At 35.0% G+C, this 17,726-nt stretch overlaps 3 protein-coding genes across 4 annotated transcripts; all 3 read left to right on the plus strand.

Annotated features, from left to right (window-relative positions):
* The first annotated feature begins 1,258 nt into the window (after positions 1-1,258).
* LOC117982261 (protein THEM6-like) lies at positions 1,259-5,663 on the plus strand. Its single transcript, XM_034968585.2, has 5 exons — positions 1,259-1,553; positions 2,289-2,503; positions 3,024-3,162; positions 4,594-4,808; positions 5,304-5,663. The coding sequence occupies exons 1-5, from the start codon at positions 1,406-1,408 to the stop codon at positions 5,529-5,531; spliced, it is 945 nt and encodes a 314-aa protein (XP_034824476.2). The 5' UTR covers positions 1,259-1,405; the 3' UTR covers positions 5,532-5,663.
* Positions 5,664-5,797: 134 nt separating this feature from the next.
* Positions 5,798-8,027, plus strand: LOC117982262 (protein THEM6-like). The gene is made up of 3 exons (XM_034968586.2): positions 5,798-6,309; positions 6,995-7,209; positions 7,698-8,027. Exons 1-3 carry the CDS (start codon positions 6,168-6,170, stop codon positions 7,923-7,925), a joined length of 585 nt encoding a protein of 194 aa, XP_034824477.1. The 5' UTR covers positions 5,798-6,167; the 3' UTR covers positions 7,926-8,027.
* Positions 8,028-11,017: 2,990 nt separating this feature from the next.
* On the plus strand, positions 11,018-16,934 carry LOC117982233 (probable glutamate receptor). 2 transcript variants are annotated; one of them, XM_034968553.2, is made up of 9 exons: positions 11,018-12,158; positions 12,326-12,450; positions 12,534-12,627; positions 12,727-12,886; positions 13,367-13,594; positions 14,000-14,108; positions 14,402-14,586; positions 15,656-15,760; positions 16,580-16,934. In XM_034968553.2, exons 1-9 carry the CDS (start codon positions 11,452-11,454, stop codon positions 16,670-16,672), a joined length of 1,806 nt encoding a protein of 601 aa, XP_034824444.1. In that variant the 5' UTR covers positions 11,018-11,451; the 3' UTR covers positions 16,673-16,934. The 2 variants fall into 2 exon arrangements, with proteins under 2 accessions (XP_034824444.1, XP_069355019.1); XM_069498918.1 differs by lacking the exons at positions 14,402-14,586; positions 15,656-15,760.
* Positions 16,935-17,726: the final 792 nt, after the last annotated feature.

The following is a 17,726-nucleotide window of genomic DNA, read 5'->3' on the forward strand; positions in this document are numbered from 1 at the left end:
GTCGAGATAGTAATCGGGGAGGGAACGCCCCGCACATCCGCACAGCACCCGCGCTAACCCGGTGCGGGCGAGCGCGGGTGAAGTGCGGGTATGCGGGGCGCCCCGATTGCTTTCTCAACCTGTCGCTTACTATAGGTATGCATAATGCATGGCCTACGAGGATCACTATCACTAGTCAAGTAGTCACTCATTATTATAAAAGCGAAAGTATTGAAAACAATTCCTTGTTGGTTTGTTCTTCAATCACACAACAACGGAGCAATGGATTGACGTGATTTGTTGCATGGACATAAAGACCTGGAGAGTGACATAGGCTACTTTTTCCCCGAAGATCAGAGTTCCCACAGGATTTTTAAAAACCTAAATCCACGCGGACTAAGTCGGGGGCATCAGCTAGTCACTACCCATATCATAAATGCAAAAGTGTGTTTGTTTGTTGGTTTATCCTTCAACCAAGTCACAACGGAGCAACGGTTCTACGTGATTTTTTGCATGGGTATAGGTATGGTATGGTATGGTATATAGTTAAAGGCCTGGGGAGTGACATAGACTACTTTTTATCTCAATCAAAGAAAATCAAAGAGTTCCTACGGGATTTTTAAAACTCTAAATCCACGCGGATGAAGTCGCGGGCATCGGCTAGTAAGTAATTAATATTTTTCTTGTTGGACTACCTACGTAGCGTAGTGCTAGTGACGTAGCGTAGTCACGTAGTAGCATAGAATATAATATTATAGTACTAACGTATAGTAGTAGCACAGAAGTGTATCAAGCAGCCAAGCAATCTAGTATGACCTAGGTAGGTAAGTTTTATTTATTTATTCAGATACAGGTTAGCCCTTGACCGCAATCTCACCTGGTGGTTAGTGACGATGCAGTCTAAGATGGAAACGGGGTAACCTAGAAGGGCTATGGCAGTTTTTAATAAACCAATGCCCCCTTGGTTTCCTTCCTTTCCTTACACGTCATCGTACCGGAACACTAAATCGCTTAGCGGCACAGCTTTGCCGGCAGGGTGGTAACTAGCCTCGGCCGAAGCCTCCCACCAGACGAGAAATTTAGAAATTATAAAAACACAAATTCCTGCCAGGGATCAATCCCGGGACCTCCCACTAATAAGACCACAGCGCTTATCAATAGCCTTGAAAAGGTAGGTGACAAGACAAAGATCACATAGTTAGGTTAAAATATGATGTATCTACAATAAGCACATAATAATATATCAGTGTGGTGGTACCTACTACACTAAGGTCACTAAAATGTCACAGTACTTATTGAAAACTTCATTTAAATTTCATATTTACCTAACCGAGTTCACTGGTCGATGCATGTTTGAATTTACTTAATGGTGAATTCTTAGATTCTTTCAAAAATAAATTATTGTTCTTACTTATCTAAAAAGAAAATGGTTTTTTTATGCTATTCAGTAATGATTATCTGTATGATTTACATGATTTGTGACGTGAACTATGTTCTACGGACTTGTTTTACAGTGTTCAGTGGTCGACTCTATCAAAAAAGATACACTCTGCGTGATATTACTACGGTTTACGGTAAGTTTGTTTTTGAATAGTTATTTCATTTTCATTTTTTTTTGATAAAATTGTAAGTAAGCAGGAAGAGACATTTCTAATTCAGATAGTTAACGAGGCACAAGTGCAGTATTTTTCTGTTAAAGATATGAGTTTACTGCCTACCTACCCATACTAGCACAGAATATATTATAATACTAACTACTAGATAATATGTACAATGTACATATCTAGTAGTTGGCAATAATTATTGGCTAAAGAAACCCATTATTGAAAATTATTGTTTTAATTGGTAAGTACTAATTAGTTTTACTTTCAGGGCGGGTTTCCGTTTAGTGAAAATGAAAATCATTCTCAAGCTAATGAAACCCATTATTAAAAATTACTGTTTTTATAGCACTTAGTGTTAGGTTTAGGGAGGGTTTCCCGTATAGTGAAATTTCCAATGAAAACCATTTTCAGTATCTAATGGTTAAAGAAATCAATTATTGAAATTTATTATTTTATTGGCACTTATACGTTTAGGGAGGGTTTCCGTATAGTGAAATTTCCAATGAAAACCATTTTCACTTTTCAGTAATAGCAAAGGAAATCCATTACTGAAAATTGTGTTTATTAACACTAGGTCCTTATAATTTTTACCAACTGTTGGCCTTTTTAGTGTAGACCTTATGTATGTGTACTCGTTAACCTAGGTAGTAGATAACCACTTATGTACTTGCTTTTATATAACTAAACAATTTTATATATTTTTAGGAATTTGTACCTTCCAAGACTGTGACGTTGGTTTCAAAAGTATTCGTATCGCAAGGCTAATTCGTGAAATCGATTTTGCAAGATATCATTTCTACGACAGAACTGGAATTTACCATCGCAGTAGGCAAATAGGAATACGGTCTTTACAAGGGGCCACGTTCACAATATCAATGGAACCTGTGCCATTGTTTGTGCCCTATAAAATAAATACAAAGGTAAGAACAAACACCAATTAAGTAAGTTCCTAAAAGCTACGTAGGTACGTCTACCTATCTCTAGTTCAATATTAGGAGATGTTTAATATTGAAGTTGGTATGCAGTATTTTATGTCTATCGTCAAGTGCTTAGTTAACACTATGAGTTTTAATGTGCGTAGATTCACAACTAAAAAGAGCTCTCTATTTTATGGTAAAATTTACATTAATTTGCCATGTTACAATGATTACCTAATACTTAGTTTCTTACTGATTGCTGTTACATTTTACAATCTGTCGCTGAAGATAAGTATGTAATGCACTAGAATATATGCTTCCGTAGAACAAAGTTCGCTAGAAAAGGTAGCCTATGCCCGAATTTAGAATGCTCTGTCTATGCAAAGTTTTATCTATACCCTTACCACCTTAACTACCTACCTACCTTAGAAATACATGTGGGCACAGGCTGAGTGCGTCCTGCAGTCGAGCGCTATTGAGTGACTTGCTTCTGAATCTAAAAGTTAGCTTTTGATGTTTGCAGTTGATATACTGGGACGACAAAAGTATATTTTTTGAACACGAAGTGGTAACGCTACATGACAACAAAGTGCGATGTTTGCTGGTCTCTCGCCAATATGGTATTGGCAATTGCAAGGAAACGATGGCTGACCTACTGAAAGGTTTGCCTGGGTTAGATGAACGTTTGAAATGTCCCGAATATATAGAAAGTTGGTTACAAAGCATGTATAGGTTGAGTTTTAAATTAAGAAACGTAAACTGAAAATATTGTATTACTTAATTCTTACTGAAAAAACACACGCACGCATAAGGCATACATCTGAGTAGAATGGAAGCAGGGCCTATTTCACCCCCTTAGGGGTTGAATTTTCAAAAATCCTTTCTTAGCGGATGCCTACGTCATAATAGCTATCTGCATGCCAAATTTCAGCCCGATCCGTCCAGTAGTTTGAGCTGTGCGTTGATAGATCAGTCAGTCAATCAGTCAGTCAGTCAGTCAGTCAGTCAGTCAGTCACCTTTTCCTTTTATTTATTTAGATTTTCAATAATCCTTTCTGTTTTCGCCATGATAGCTATCTGCATGCCAAATTTCAGCCCGATCCATACAGTAGTTTGAGCTGTGCGTTGATATCAGTCAGTCAGTCAGCTTTTCCTTTTATATGTACAAGATTTAATTCCAAGAACGTGCACATGGCCTCATGGCGAAACTCGAGTTGCTTCAAAAATAGGTCGGCAATCTCAAGTCCAGCGTGTATTCAACGATATTCAACGTCATTCGAATTCAACGATAAGCTGGTTGAATCGTCATCGTCATATTTTGGTACTCCGCCAGATAATTAGATACTGTAGCGATAATTTTCACTCATTGTGTTTTGCTTTAAATATTAGGTACAGTCATACATTAGATAGATAAAACACATTAATTTGATTACTACTAGTGAAAAGATCGGTAAAAAATTAATACATAATCTTTAAAACATATACCTACGAGTGTATGAATAATGTATTGTGTAATAGTAAGTGTCGTTGCGTTGTTTTACATTTTCTGGGATGTTAATTATTATATTCGTATGGCTTTCACTGTTTTAATTGGGAGGTTATTCCAAAAGAAAAGCAGCCTTAAGGATATTACTTCTATTTACGGTGAGTTTATCTATCTAGATACTTATATCTTGTAAGTTGTCTGATATTATCTTTTAATTCAGAATTATTATTAACGAGTATTTAACAGTGTACCTGAGAGTTAAATATTATTTTGAAAATCGAATTTTATGTGACTGTCTGAAAGGAGTGTAGGCATAGTGTAGGTAATGTGTTCAGAGTTCATAACCATGTCCCCTACATGTATTGTGTGAGAAGTTATAACTTCTAAATGCTTGAACTGATTTGGATGTATAGGGTATCATTAGAATCCTTACATCATCCCGAGTGATACTGGCTAAATTTGGATTTTTTTAAGTTTTTTGGCAGTGCAGTTGTGTTTTTTAAGTAATTTCATTATCTCTTCTGATCTGACTATATTTTGGCCATAATGTTGAGGATATAGGTAGTTTGATATTTAAATCATTTTGCTTTTTTCTGTATAATTATAGGTTTTTGCACCACTCAAGATGTGGACTTATTGTTCGACCATTTGAACAATGCCCGTTATGTTCGCGAGGCAGACTTTGCAAGGGTTCATTTCTATGTTAGAACAAGGCTCTTTAAGTATATAAAAGCAATTGGTGGTCATGTCCTTCAGGGTGCTACCAGCATACGATATAGACGGACCATACCCATATTTACCGCATATAAGATAGAAACGAAGGTAAGTAAATAAAATATTATTTTAAATGTTGTTCTTAATAATGTATAACTTTAGCTTGTCATAATAGTATAGGTTGAGATAGTTTGCATTGCGCTCTTTGTCTAGTCATTTCAGATTCCAAGTTTCAGATATTTGAAATCATAACAGAACTAAATGATACCATTGGCTTCCCCACAATGGTTTACTTAGTTTTTTTTAAATCATGTGGGAAATTTTCATAATCTTTGATTTTCCGTGATAAAAAATAGCCTATCCGTCCCCAGGGTGCAAGCTATCTCTGTAAGTACCTACCTACCCATCAAAATTGGTTGAACGAATGGGCCTTCAAAATACCGTGAGAACTGTTTGATTTTTCGGAATAATAAGTACCTAGGTAGTATGATATATATCCCCGGCCTAAGACCTTTCTCTGTACCTTTCGTCGAAATCGGTTAAACGGTTAAAGCTAGGAGACAGACGTACTTTCGCATTATGGATTGCATATTTTGTTTTTAGTTGGCGTATTGGGATGATAAGTCGCTTTTCATTGAACAAAAGTTCGTTACATTTGATGGATTTGTACGCGCCATAATATTGTCACGACAGAATCTCGTCAACGTGGACGTGGAAACACTGCTCAAGAACATTCCTGGTGTTGAAATAAAGCCTGACTGCTCGCAGGAAATCAAGTATTGGCTACAGGCCATTGAAGCTTCCAGTATGAGGTTGAGGAACAAGGATTAACTTCAAAGTATTTTAAATTAATTAAGTATTTTAGATTATTTTAAGGTTTCTCATAAGGTAGCTTTTGGTTATTAAGTAAGTAAGCTTTATCATCATCGTTCAGTGTAAATAATAAAAATCTATTTTTTACTAGTTAGTGTTACGAAATTCATAGTTTCCTTCCTTGTTTTACTACTGAACCCTTAAAATGGAGTTTGGTATTATACAGTTTGTTCCCAATCCACGCGTAACAAAAAGGATCGCGACAATGAGTTATAGGAGAAAAAAGAAGAAAAAATTTAAAGGACAGTATTAGAAAAATACAGAGGAATTATTATACTTGAAAGCATTGATGCATTTTAAAGTTTAATGAAGTAGGTACCTAAGTCACAATGAATTAAAAGTAAAATGTTGAATATGGATGAACATCGCGTACCTACGTCCGGCCGCCAAGCCGGTTATCGTTGGTATAATATGCCATAGTAGATTGGCACATGAGTATCGCCAGTACTAGGTAGGGCTTTGCTCTTGCCTCGGCCGGCCTCAGCAGAGCACTAAGCAGTAGCAGTACAGTGATACATTCGACATATAAAACACGTGTTAGTGATTCTTGATAAATAATACAGTGATTTGATATAATATTAATAAACAAACAATATGTATTGTATAATAGCAACGGTGGTGGCGTTGTTGTATATTTTCTGGGACGTCAACTACTTTCTTCGCGTCGCTTTCACTATAGCACTTGGGAGATTATTCCAAAAGAAAAGCGGCCTCAAAGAGGCGACGACTATTTATGGTGAGTACACATATTTGAACACATTCTTATGTTGTATGATCAATTTTATCTATTATTTATAATTTATAGATTAATGATCAATCATAATAGTGTTCATGTTATGAGCTTGTTATAACCAAATCAAAACTTACTTTATTAGGTAAGTTGATTTGTAATAATTATAAGTAGGTAATTAGGTGTGTCAGTAATTTTACAATTTAATAGGTACTTACGTAAGCACAATTTTTTATGGAAATTAAAAATTTATGGTGTAAGTCCATTAGGCACCTGACCATAAAGTTTCAAGTGCTTAAATAATTACCTACATAATATTAATTACACATACTTTTTCACATCATTGTTTCAATGTAGGTATAGTAAACCGACTTGAAATAAAAAATAGGCAAGTAGGTACCCCAACATTGCTTGCATTTTCAAATATTGCCTGTCCATTTATAGAAAACAAAAATAAGACGCGAACAATGTATCATTTCCATTTGTTGCCCGATCCATGATTTAAAAAAAATGTTTATTTATAGGTTCCAATCACCTATGCTAATTATATTATACTTAGTAAAGTTGAGTTGCAAGTCATATACCTACCAAGTACCTACAAGTATTATATCTCTGGGGTACGAACTTTTATTTTAACGATTAATATTGTGTGAGATCTATTTATTAATTTTGTTTATTCTGCACATTACAGGTTTTTGTACAACCCAAGATGTGGACATCTTTCTACGGCACATGAACAATGCGCGTTATGTCCGAGAACTAGACTTCGCAAGGTTCCATTTCTATGATCGAACAGGCATCTACGCAAATATTAAGGCAGTTGATGGCCACGTTCTGCAAGGCGCTTCCAACATACGGTACCGACGCACCATACCCATATTCAGCGCTTACAAAGTGGAAACAAAGGTAAAAAAAATATACAAGTTTACATAATTTATTGGTTAAGTAATAAACCTTCGAACTGTGCTCAGGAGTATCTAAGATTACCTACATAAAAGATAAAACATAAACTTATGCCTGTGTGTACTTGTATGTTATACATTGGGCTGCCTGATTTTCGTGTTCAAAAGATACAAATACCTACTTAAGTAAATTAGGTGCCTACCTAGTCACTAGTGAGATCTCAGTATAAAAATATATTTTTTAAGAAGTTTACGGAAATCTTACATTGCAAAGGAGGCAATTCGCGAGTTCAATGTAAAAGTTCTTTTCACTGATCTTTATGGCGGATTATATCATATCAATAGATAGGAATATTTAACTATTTATAAGTCAAAGGTACTTTTGGATTTCTCTGTAAAAACGCAAACAGTATAACACCCAGATACAGGTACCTAAGCATAACTTACATAGTATATATATTTTTGGAACTACATATTTATTAATTGTTTCAGTTGGCGTATTGGGATGATAAGTCCCTTTTCATTGAACAAAAGTTTGTGACATTCGACGGATTCGTACGTGCCATAGTATTATCTCGGCAGAATCTCATTAATGTGGACGCTGACACCCTCCTGAAGAATATCCCTGGGGCTGAAGTAAAGCCTGAATGCCCTGAGGAAATCAAGCATTGGCTGGAAGCTATTGAAATATCCAGTGCTAGACTTAGGAAGAAGGATTAGCTGTAAGATTATTTTATCGAGGATTAGGTAGCTGTTTAAATTAAAATATAATATAATAGGAATAGTATGTGTGGCTCAAGTTATATTACTTAATAAAAAAATATTACCTATATTATGTGTATTTAATTAGGTACTTTATCAATTTGTTAGACTTTTTATTTATCTAGCAAATTAACGATGTGGCGGCGAAGTGATTAAAATCAGAGTTTGAAATACTTATTTTTCTTTTAGCTTCTTTTGTAGTCTAACGACAACGAAGTTCCAGCTGAAAGAACAAGAAAGAGGGTAGTTCGCTACTGCCCTTGACAGCTCGAACTTCATCTCTCGTAGCACCAAAGTGCCGTCGTGACCACGACGAAATAAAAATTACCTATGTGCTTACTTCGCATTTATCTTCGGCTAACAGCAGAGCTTTATAACTTCCTATAAAGATATCGTGAACTTGGCTTTACCACCGATCTGACTTTGATGTTGGGTATTTCACAGTCGCCCTTCTCATACTGAGAGGTCTGAGGTAGTGAGCCGGCTATGGGTTGATCATGATGATGAAATAATAAACTCTTGAAAGTTATTACTTATATCTAAGTATAATTTATTTTGGTTCAATTTCTTAATTTATTTTTGCAATACGTAATATTATATTATGTTGAAATTATTACTTAATTTACTTACATTATTTTTCCATCATATTTTTTTCTTATTCAGATGACATTAAAATTAGGTTTAGAACTAAGATTAACAAAAAATTCATTTAAAACGGTTTTTATTTTAAAACAACCATCATAGGTCTATGCCACCATTCTTTGTTTCAGGTAGGTACCCATCCTAATAAACGGCATCCAAGTTTTGAAAGTAGTATTTTTCGAAATATGGGCGCTTTCTGCCAGCCTACACCCTAATATAATAATATCAAATTACAGTTAAAACAACCTGCACATTATGAACACCAGTTTAGGGGATTATTAAGTGACTTTGCGTAAGTAGTTACTATCTTTTTCAAATAGCTAAAAATTTTTTGTTCATGATGCTATTTGATTTTTTATCCATGAAGGCGTGCCGGTGTATTTCAGATCTGGATTTTTGTATTTTCACAGGACTTGAACTGCTTCTCAGGTTGAATAGCAAGTAGATTAGATAGCTAGTTGCTATCTAGTCTACTTGCTATTCAATCTGAATACTTAGCAAGTAGACTAGATATAGTAGTCGAAGGCACTTCGAAGGTCTCTTTGGAATTTTCATTCCTACCTTGCCTTCGTGCTATCTATCACCTACCTATATAATCATAATGTAAACAGTATCTTATTATATCTACCTACATCTTATGATGCCGTAGTAGACCTAACTATAAAGTAAATCAATAACAAATGCGTATGAAGTAGTTCAAACAAAACAAAACAAAATACCATCAGCTTAAAGTTTTTTTGGCGGCTGAAGTTACTTTTCATCTCAACTTTGATGAAGCGATGTATTTGGGACTAAAAACACGACCACACAAAGTGAAAAACTAAATCTATTACAGCTGCCTTGACTCGTCTTGATTGTTTAAAAGCACCTACTTAATAGAAAAAACAATTGAGTCTTATATTATAATATTAATTATTAGATGAATTCGTCCAGGTGGGTTAGGTTTTTAAAAATATTTGTAGGAATTCTTCGATTTACTTTTTACCCCAGTAAAAAGTAGCATAGATCATATAGATCCCTGACACAAGCTATCTCTGTACAAAATAGATAATGCCCGCGAGCTAATACACTTGGCCTTAGGTTTTTAAAAATCGCGTGGTACTTTACTATTTTTCTGGGACGAAAAGCGGTCTATATCCAACAGACACAATACACATGTTTTCGCATTTATAATATTACTTAGTATGGATTAGTCAAACAAAAACAAAACGGGTAACTAAGTAAATAAACGTAATTTTTATAATTTATCTGATGATTATTATTGCATTATGTTATGTATGTATGAATGTCTACGGCATACCAATATTTTTAAATTCAGTAAAATTTATAAATACATATTATTCTAAACTTTATAAAAACACTTGTATATAACTGAGTAGATGATGCCCGCGTCTTCGTCGGCTTGAATATAGGTTTTATAAAAATCCCGTAGCTCTTTGATTTTTACGGGACAAAAGGATAGTCTATGTCCGTCCCTGGTAAGCTATCTCTGTAACTTTCGCAAAATCGGTTAATATAATGGGCCGTGAAAAGCTAGCAGACAGACAGACAGACAGATACACTTTCGCTTTTATAGTAGGTATTTATACTAAGTAAAATAAATAGATTTAAATTTTATTAATTTGAAGATTAAAATAAAGATATATTTACACTAATACTAAATTATGTACTTACATGAATACATACATAATACAATCATAAAATAAAAATAGTAAATACACAATATACTTAAACTTAGTAAAAATATTTGTCAAAGTGTATATGTATGCAATTTAAATAGTGTTGAACATCAAGATTGTTCGGTTGTACTAGATTATATTCATCGGTGGCGCTAAGCCGCCGTGTGTGTCTTGTCGCGTTACAATAATAAATAAAATATCCATTAGTCTTAGTGGCTTCAAAAACGCTGATATTTATTTAGTTAAGTTAAAAAGAGACCGCTAATTAGACCCGTGTAGGTAAAATATTTTAGGTAGGTACCTAATTTTTCTATTTGCAAGAATTAATAAATATGGATATAGTATCAGAAAATACATTTAAATTAATAGTAATAATAAATTATTCAATATAAGAGGTTTTACCTCAACTAACAGATTTACTTAAACGTGCAGGTTTAATTTTATTATAGAAATAAGGCTTACCTACAAAACTTTAGTACCTAACTAAAGGCTAAATTCAAGTAATGATGTAGGTAGGCGCTTAGCTTAGTTAGGTACGTGAACAAAGACGGGCTCTTGTGATTATTCAAGGAATATAATAGGTAAAGTTATAAAGACTACAATTACACATCATAAATTTTCTTTGAAGAGTGTAGAGGTAATGATTGTAAACAGTGATGGCAAATGGGTATCGTTTTTAACGAATGTCATTTCAAATACGTAATGATCTCCAAATAAATGACTCTCTATTATGAAATCGCGGTGTAAAGCCTGCTTTTATTATGAGTTTATAGGTTCTACTTCCCGTATTTTGTTACAGAGTAAACCTATTAAGTTAAGTTAGATTACACGATTAGAAAAACACTTATCATTGGCATCCGATTTTATTTTCAAATTCAATGATAATACATACCTACTTAGTTTCATAAAACTAGATTACCATCTGGTAAGTACTACTAGTTATGCCTACTGTAATTCCATTGTGCTGAATTAACTAGAATTAATATAAAATGATAACAAGGAATTTTGAAATTCTTTTTGAATTCTTAAACTTTCGAACGAACCCTAAAAACTTGAAGCGAATGAAATAAAAAGAGCTACCTATTTAAAATATTCCTTTAGATTTTCAGTAAGCTTCAGAAATCAACACTGACGTATACCTACTTACACTAATAATTTTCAAGATGATTTTGTTGCCTCAGGCTTTTTTGCCAATCGAAATATTGTTGCAAAGTATAGTTGAAACGTTTTTTGATTCGCCGCATTGCGTAACAATTGTATTTTCAAAAGAATCATGGCATATACCATCGTCAAATAGTTCAATCATGTACATTTTTGGTAATAATGCTGAGAGTCTCGTAGATTTTATGCTTAATGCTTCCGAAGCGGGCTGTTCTGATTACATCGTGCAAATAGATGATCCCGAGGAGTTTATCATCGCTTTTGATAAGGTTGTGCATATGGGAAATGTTAGAAGAAGCGATAGAAAAGTAATAATGTTACCTCCCACACACATTGGTGATGAAAACATAACTTCAAATGATTTAGTTGAAATATTGTCCATGCAAGAAACCTCTTTTATAGCAAATGTGCTGCTAATTGTACCTAAAGAAAAAGAATCTAATTGCGAGATTTATGATTTAATCACACACAAATTCGTCGGAGCAGTTAACAACAAGGACCTGATGTTATTAGACAGATGGAATTCATGCACGACCACATTTGAAAATAATGTTAATTTATTTCCTCATGACATGTCCAATTTACAAGGCAAAATAGTTAAAGTAGCTGGTTTTACTTACAAACCGTATGTCCTCCTAGATCTTGATACTAATTTAGTGCCACTCGGACGTGATGGAATGGAAATGAGGATAGTTGATGAATTTTGCAGGTAATTTAATACTTGTTCTGAAAACCTTTCTCTAAAGCAGTGTTGGTATACACGCAATAGGTCTTCTGGAACGCACGAGCACACGAAGTAGGAAAACAACTGCTAAACATTTTCCAATGAGTAAAGATTTTTTATTGATATTAAAAATGAAATTTTAATTTGTGTAGATGGATTAATTGTACCGTAGAAATGGTGAGAGATGACGCACACGAATGGGGCGAAATTTATGACAATCTTACAGGTGTAGGCGTGTTAGGGAATGTTTTTGAAGACAAGGCCGATATTGGGATCAGTACGTATAACCATTTGAGTTGTAATTTTTGAGATTTTGTACTACAGTTTGAATTATATGCCTTTTAACGATTTATTTTGCAGCTGCGCTTTACTCTTGGTTTGAAGAATATGTAGTTATGGATTTTTCCGCTCCTATTATAAGAACTGCTATAACGTGTATAGCCCCATCACCGAGGTTAGTTTGTTGTGTAGTGCAGTTGTTTACAAAATACACACACATTAGTATAAGTATAGGTAACTTGGCAAACTTGCACTTAAGATTTTAATATTTCAGCCTTCTGGCTAGCTGGGAAATGCCATTCCTGCCTTTTAATGGGTACATGTGGGTTGGAATATTTTTTACCTTTTTATATGCATCGGTCGCTCTTACAATTGCTAATGGATTTTCAACAGACGAAGTTTTTCTTACAACGTTTGGGATAATGATAACTCAGGTATAATAAAATTTCATTTTTGCAGTAGGTATATTCTGAGATGGTGAAATGCACAAACAGATGTACAAAAACAATGTTTATCTTTTAATTACCTATTACGTATTTACCTACTGGGTAGGTACCTACCTACGTACCTACTTATAATAGCTGCTATATAGTAATTAGTATGAGGTTAGGTAATTATGACGACATGTGGTAAACTTAACATGAAGGGAAAAGACAAATGGCAAAATCGATTAAATAACAAGAGCCGTGAGTACTTACTGCATTTCTCAAAATTTTGTAAGTAATTTTATTAAAAGCTAGCTTGGATTCTGTACAATTCGACAAAGGTTTGTCAATTCACCATAGATTAGGTATGTACACACGCTAGCTTTTAACAATTTCCTCGTGAAATAATTGTTGGTAACTTTACGAAATAATTAGCAGGAATTGTCCAGATTTGTGCATTTTCACGAGGTAATGAATTCTCGATTTTAGTCACGGCCTGATACCAGTTTCTTATCCTGGCGTATACGCAGCGTCGTTGGATGGATGCTGATGACGGGCTTGGTTATCGATAACGCTTATGGAGGCGGTCTCGCTTCTACTTTCACCGTGCCGAAGTATGAGAAATCAATAGACACTATACAGGATATCGTCGATAGGCGGTTGGAATGGGGCGCTACGCATGATGCTTGGATATTTTCTCTGATGCTCTCGCAAGAGGTGAATACTTATCAGTCAATCTTCTGATGAAGATGCTTATGCACTTCAATCTAAAAGCCTACAAGCTTAAACATGGTGAATTATATGAGTAAGTACAAAATAATTAAACGTACTAGTTTGGGCATGCCCATTGCCCACGGGTGACGGGACGGCATCGTGGTCTAAAATCTAAGGGAGCCCTTAGATTTAAGACCACGATGCCGTCAAAGTTCAAGTTGTGGGTATTATGTGTAACGTGTAACGCTTTGCAGTGTAAAGCGTTTACAGTGTTCTAGTACTAACGTTCTGACGTCACCCTAAAATGTAAGGCCAGGCCAGGCCTTTATGTTAGCGCATTTTCATATATAGAAATGAGCGTAGGCCGTAGGCCCCATATAACCAAGACCCGTTATCTTTTCTTCACAGCCTTTGATAAAGCAATTGGTGAGTTTATTTCGCACGTATCCCGCAGAGGATTTGAAGCGCAAGAGTTTAAGGAAGAGCATGGCCTTTAGCATTGAAAAGTTACCTGCAGGTATTCACTTTCAGATTTCGGATACTTAATTAATTTTTGCGGGGTGAAACACCGTCAACTGTAGGCTGCTTTTGAAATTTTTTGATAGAAAAACAACAACTTTTTCATGGTCCAACCCAGTATTCAGTTCCGGGACCTAAACCTTTCCCATTCTATGGAGAGATCCGTGCTCATTGCTGCTGTAGTGGGTCGGCAATAGGTTTGATGACTATAACGTATTTTCTAGTAGCTTTGACTGAAAGTTTCGATTGTTTGCGCAACATTTACCCAATATTTAAGATATTACATTCTAGGTTACTTTGCAATTGGAGAATACATAACGAAAGAAGCCTCTTTGGATTACACAATAATGTTGGATAAATTTTACTACGAACAATGTGTCGTGATGATGCGTAAAAGTTCACCTTACACGGATAAATTGAACGTACACATTGGCCGCCTACATGAATCTGGCCTGATGCTCGCATGGGAGACTCAGGTTTTTAAAGTTTTTCGACTAACGTTTTTCCTCAGTTGTAACGCTAAAGATTAATTTTCAAGGGACATGAAATAGCTCAACCCTTTTACGTAGATAGATAGGTACTACTTATGTACTTAATCTGTATATGCATACCCATAGGTATGTATTGGGCACTTATTAAAAGAGATTATGTTCCTTTGGCTTTGATAATAATAATAATTAGGTATGTCATTAAGGAGATATTTCAAATCTGGCTCGATATAGTATACTTCCTTCAAAAATTAAGGAAAATCTTTATATATATATATATACATAGATCTTGTAGGCTAGATAAGGCCCATTATGTTCTTGAAACGTGGTTTAGATGAATTAAGTAGATCTACACAATATGATCTACACTTTATATTATAAAGAGGAAAGATTTGTATTTTTGTGTGTTTGTAACGAATAAATTCAAAGACTACTGGACCGATTTCAAAAATTCTTTCATCATTAGAAAGCTACATTATTCCCGAGTGATAGAGGCTATTTTTTTAGGGTTCCGTACCTCAAAAGGAAAAACGGAACCCTTATAGGATCACTTTGTTGTCTGTCTGTCCGTCTGTTCGTCTGTCTGTCAAAAAACCTACAGGGTACTTTCCGTTGATCTAGAATCATGAAATTTGGCAGGTAGGTAGATCTTATAGCTGGCTTAAGGGGAAAAATCTGAAAACCGTGAATTTAGGGTTTGATCACACAAAAAAAAATTGTGGTCATGAACTAATAATAAGGTTTTTAATATTCGAACTAAGATAACTATATCAAGTGGGGTATCATATGAAAGGACTTCACCTGTGGATTCTAAAACAGATTTTTATTTATTTTTATGAATCATAGTTTTTGATTTATCGTGCAAAATGTCGAAAAAATGCTACTGTACTACGGAACCCTCGGTGAGCGAGCCTGACTCGCACTTGGCCGGTTTTTTTTAAATAGAAATCCATACGAAAATTGTGATAAGCTAACAGTGCGAAGCCGGGGCGGGTCGCTAGTACCTACTTACCTACTTAGTAAAAAATTGAACTTGTATTTAGGTATTTATTTTCAGGTAGCTTTGCGTTATTTGGATTATAAAGTGCAATTGGAAGTTAAACTATCACGTTCAAAGAGAGATGTTGAAAATATTGAAGCATTGGGCTTTAGACATGTTATGGTTGGTATTTTTTGTTGTATGGTAAGATGTCAAGGTGCCTATTCACCAAAATAGTTGGCCCTGTGGCACAAAGTTGGTGCCCTGGGTAAGCTCGGTGGCTTCATAAGATAGCAAGCCGGGCTGCACTTGGGTGGCATTAATTGAAATCCTTTGGTTTAGAAAAAGTAGCATACCTACATATAGGTAAGTTTATCTCTTTGTTAGCAACCAGTCATTTATTGAAAAGTTTCCTGCATTTATAAAGTCGGTTCTATATTTCGGTTAATTAATTTTAACAAGAATAATTGATAGTTTCAAAATATAAGCCCGGCGCGGCGCGGCGATTAAGGCCCTTCTTCGAATTGATTTTATACTTTGACGTAAGATTTTTTACCCATTCATTACCTGTTATCTCCCAAATACACCATAATCCAAACAAACGTTCCTACCACTGTTGGGGACAATACGCAGAGAAACTTTCAGCTTTTATAAAATAAAGGAAGATCTGGCATGCGCTGGTTCTGAGCCATTACCATAATAATATTATATTAGGTTTTAATGCGAAAGTATGTTTGCTTGTTGGTTTATTGGTTTGTTCTTTAATCACACCGCAATGGATTTGCGTGATTTTTTGCATGTGTACTACAGGATATACCTAAGTTACCTATAGGCCTGGAGAGTGACGTAGCCTACTTTTTATCCCGGAAGATCAAAGAGTTCCCAATGGATTTTAAGAACCTGAATCCACGCGGACGAATTCGTGGGCATCAGCTAGTATCTAGATAGAATAGAAATATTAAATAGGTACGCAAGATTTTGTTTTAACTTTGATTGTTTCAGGGAATTTTCTTCATTTATGGATTAGGTGTCACAATATCGATCCTCGTGTTTGTCATGGAAATTTTCGTGCACAGGAAGAATACAAAAAAATGACATCATGAATGTGTAGGAAGCACCATCTACCAAAATACTCGTAAAACGAGTAGATAGGTAATTCCTAATCAGCTAATAAAATTATGCTTATACGCGTGCTGCCTATCTGGCTAGCAGCTGTACGCTGCTATTATTATCAATCTACGCGTAAATTTTTTGCACTCATTACAAAAAAAATGCTTTTTTTTGAGCCCTTAAAAGGATGTACCTACCTAACTTAATAAGTATTATTTATTAAGTACCCACTTACCTAACTTTGATAACTGGCAATAGCGTTATGAATAAAGAATTTTACTTTTTGAGAAATTTTTCATTAATCTCGTACATTATGACTTATGCGCATATTTGTGCGTAACTTCGACAAGGACACCCAAAGTAAACGACTAACGACACGGCACAGGTCACAGATTAAAAGGATTGCTAAAGGCTTATCAACTAATATGACTCAAGTATTGATTAATGAATAAATAAATCCAATAAAGTGGCAGTCAGTAATAACTTTAAATTGAAAGAATGAGCCCATATGGACCAATTCTATTTAAGCCTACTTAGGTACCTACCTACCTAAGTTTACCATAGTAAGACATTAACTTCCCGATTAATAGAACGTAGTGAGTGTAGTGTGGGTTGTAATCAGGCCTCTGTCATACCTACTCACTCGTCCATGTGCCAGTCGAGTCAACTATACTTAAAGCAAAGCTTTATGTAGAATTTGAGCTTTATAAACTAATCTAATAAATTCTTATGTAGGGTCACAGGTTTTCCAATCTAATAGTTATTAGGGCCATAACGTCAGGATTTATTTATCATCAAAGGACTGCAACTTTTGCAATCTGTACGTAGTCGTAGTGTGAATGTAAAACACATAGAGATATAAATGTAAAACACGCTAGTCAGATCGTGAAAAATATTGTAGACGTGTTTCTAAACTTACCCGCATCCACTGTACTATGACAAAACGGAACGCATAATTTTGGTTACTTTACGTTGCTGGCACTGACGGCGTATACTTTAGGGTTACCAGCATCACAAGTCTTTCCCTGAAATATAACTT

This window comes from Maniola hyperantus, chromosome 5 (assembly GCF_902806685.2).
Source record: "Maniola hyperantus chromosome 5, iAphHyp1.2, whole genome shotgun sequence".
Taxonomy (NCBI): Eukaryota; Metazoa; Arthropoda; class Insecta; order Lepidoptera; family Nymphalidae; genus Maniola; species Maniola hyperantus.